Consider the following 2,758-nt stretch of genomic DNA (forward strand, 5'->3'; position numbering starts at 1 on the left):
CTCTCTCATTAAGCAAATCCACCCCATGGTTAGCAGTGTATTAGAAATTTTACCTCAATTATCTTAATGATCTCAGTATTGCTAAAAAAAATCTCACTTTTATATATTTAAAAAATACAATGTAAATAACAAAAAATATAAAAACACCAAAACTAACACGTATTTAGTGACATCAATCCAAATTTAGTAAATGGCAGTCAAAATTTATTATTTTTATCAGGGCCTACTCACAGAGCTACAGCCCCAGCCCCTCCCCCTTATTTTAAATTTTGAGATAGGATCTAGGTAAGTTGCTAAGTTTCCTGGGCTGGGCTTGAAGTTGTGATCCTCCTGCCTCAGCCTCCCAGAGTACTGACATCACAGGTATATGCCACTATATCTGGCTGTAAGAGTCAGAATTAAAATCTAGTTCTGTGTGATAAACATAAAACTGATGTTAGGCTCTTTGTCTTGTATTACACTACCTTTTCATACCCTAACCCATTTGTAGTGGGCTACTGAGGCTTGCATTCTTTTCATTAAATATACATGGAGGTCTAGGTCCTGGGGAAACTGGTGAGCACGACAGGCACAATTTGACTTCATTAAACTAAAGGATGGAGGATGACTGCATCTGTTTAATTTCTGCATTGTGGTGTATGGGATCTGGACCTCGCTGAGCTTCATTTTCATTTAAAACATCTGTAAATATGTAGTTTCAATTAAAATTCTCATGTTTATGTACCCACTTAAAAATATATGTGAGAAAAAAAATATATATGCGAGAGTCTCAATGATTACCTTGTAAAGAGCACAGGTAAGAAAAATGTAACAAATAGTAGTGAAGTACTGCTCTAAGATAGTCCCTGGTCAATTTCATATATAATGTGTGAAATGGTGAACAAGGGATTTCAACTCAGATTATAAAATTACTACCAAACTACCCTACTTCTGTCGTTGGAAACATGTTAGTTCTTTTCACATTCTCAATTTGAAGCCTAAAAGTCTTCCATTTCAATTATGAAATGTGCAAAGTGGCAGCAAATAAAGGTTTGTTAGTGATATCTGTTAAAGATTTCCTTTTGGTGCTGGAGATTAACTCTCAGCCTCATATATAGTAAGGACAGGGCATGTTCTACCACTAAATTATGCCACCAGACCTTTAGAGACAAAACTTGCTTTAATACAACACACTCAAATATAAAGTGACCAAACAATGGCGTATACAATTGGGGGGGGCGGGATCGAACTCCGGACCTCGTGCTTGCAGGCGATGGTAGAACCACTGAGCTAAACCCTCAGGACCCCCCCGCTTTTGAGATAGGGTCTTGTTATATAGTTAAAGCTGTCCTGAACTCACTATACCCTAGGCTGGCCTCCAACTCAGGCAATCCTCTTGCTCCAACCTCCCGAGTGCTGGGATTACAGGCCTACACCACCACGTTTGGTTTACAAGTTACCTCATTTGGTTTCCTTTGAAGCACATGTAGAGGCAGATCTGTGGGCAATAAGCAAACTGAACTCAGCCTGGAAAGGGAAGGTACATCAGGGATTCAAAAAAGACTGTTCCCTAACATAGAGTGTGTATTGGAGCAAACTAAGAAAATACAATTTCCCTCTAGGCAAGTAATTGACCCTGTTTGGCTAGAGGACAGGATAAAGGAAGAGAGGCGGAAAAAGAGAAGATAACGTTGAAGATAATGTGTAGACTTCATTTTATATAGAGCTTGGACATCCATTCATTAAAGGTTTCCGAGTAAGGGAGAAATTACGGTAGTCCTAACTGATAGAGAATGCAGCTCGAAGAAAATGTGGCTTCGTTACTTCGCTACAAGCCCTTAGACAAATTACTATCTGGTCTCAATTCAGTAAATAGGGGTAATTCCGTACGGGACGATTGGGATTAAACTAGTGTATGAAAGGTGTTTAACACTAGAGGGCGATCAATAAATGTTTTTTTTTTCCTTAATAAGGAAAAGAACAAAACCTCTTTGCCCTGCCCTGTACGTAGACAAGAAAGGCACACATCCAGTAAAAGCCCGAAAGACCCAGCCAGTTTCAGTAGCAACCACACCTGACTATACAGATATTGTGTAGGATTCCGCCAGCGTTCCTAGGTTATGCTCGCGCTCCCCGAGCTTCAGTCCGCGCCCACCACTGAACCGTGGCACGCCCAACCAGTCCTCCAGAGACCTCCAATCCGCCTTCTTCTTTTGCCGCCGTCACTTCAGGGGCAGCTAGTGGCTTGCGTCATATCCATTTCCGTTTCCAAGGTCCCTCTTTTCCGGCTCCAGGGCCGCTCTAGGCTGCAATTTCGCTGGCCAGCCCCGAAGCTCCGTGGTTACTGGGCGGGGCCGTGACGTCCTTGGCGTGGCAGCAGGGGAGGCCGCGGCAGGGAAAATGGCGGACGGAAAGGCGGGAGAGGAGAAGCCTGAGAAGCCGAAGCGAGCTGGAGCCGCCGGAGGTGAACACAACCCCAGCGTTGCGGGCTGCGTGGGATACTTCGGGCCTTTCTTTGAGCTCCCTGGGGAGGGGGGGTGTGGAATAGAGAGAATAGGCGGGTCTGGCTTTCAGCTAGGTGCTGGGCCCGGACGAGCTTGGGGCACGCCCGGTGCGGCCCGCTGGCTTCCAGGCCCACTTTGCCTCTTTGCCTCAGGGAGTCGGCCACTGTTCGTCACCTCCTGGCTCCTAGAAGCACTGGTACTCAGGAGAAGGGAGATGGGCGCCAGAAAGGGAGACTAAACTTGAGGTGGGACTGCTTGCGGCCGTACCGGAACCG

The 2,758-nt window shown here is 45.1% G+C and overlaps 1 protein-coding gene across 1 annotated transcript in view; it reads left to right on the plus strand.

The window, feature by feature from the left end:
- Positions 1–2,319: 2,319 nt before the first annotated feature.
- The window catches only part of Pcnp (PEST proteolytic signal containing nuclear protein), a 21,741-nt gene continuing 21,302 nt past the window's right edge, over positions 2,320–2,758 (plus strand). The window contains exon 1 of the mRNA XM_010614707.3: positions 2,320–2,443. Within this exon, the coding sequence (XP_010613009.1) occupies positions 2,380–2,443 (64 nt within the window). The 5' untranslated portion in view covers positions 2,320–2,379. The remainder of the gene's footprint in view (positions 2,444–2,758) is intronic.

This window comes from Fukomys damarensis, unplaced genomic scaffold (assembly GCF_012274545.1).
Source record: "Fukomys damarensis isolate Sample0158 unplaced genomic scaffold, DMR_v1.0_HiC HiC_scaffold_24, whole genome shotgun sequence".
Lineage (NCBI taxonomy): Eukaryota > Metazoa > Chordata > Mammalia > Rodentia > Bathyergidae > Fukomys > Fukomys damarensis.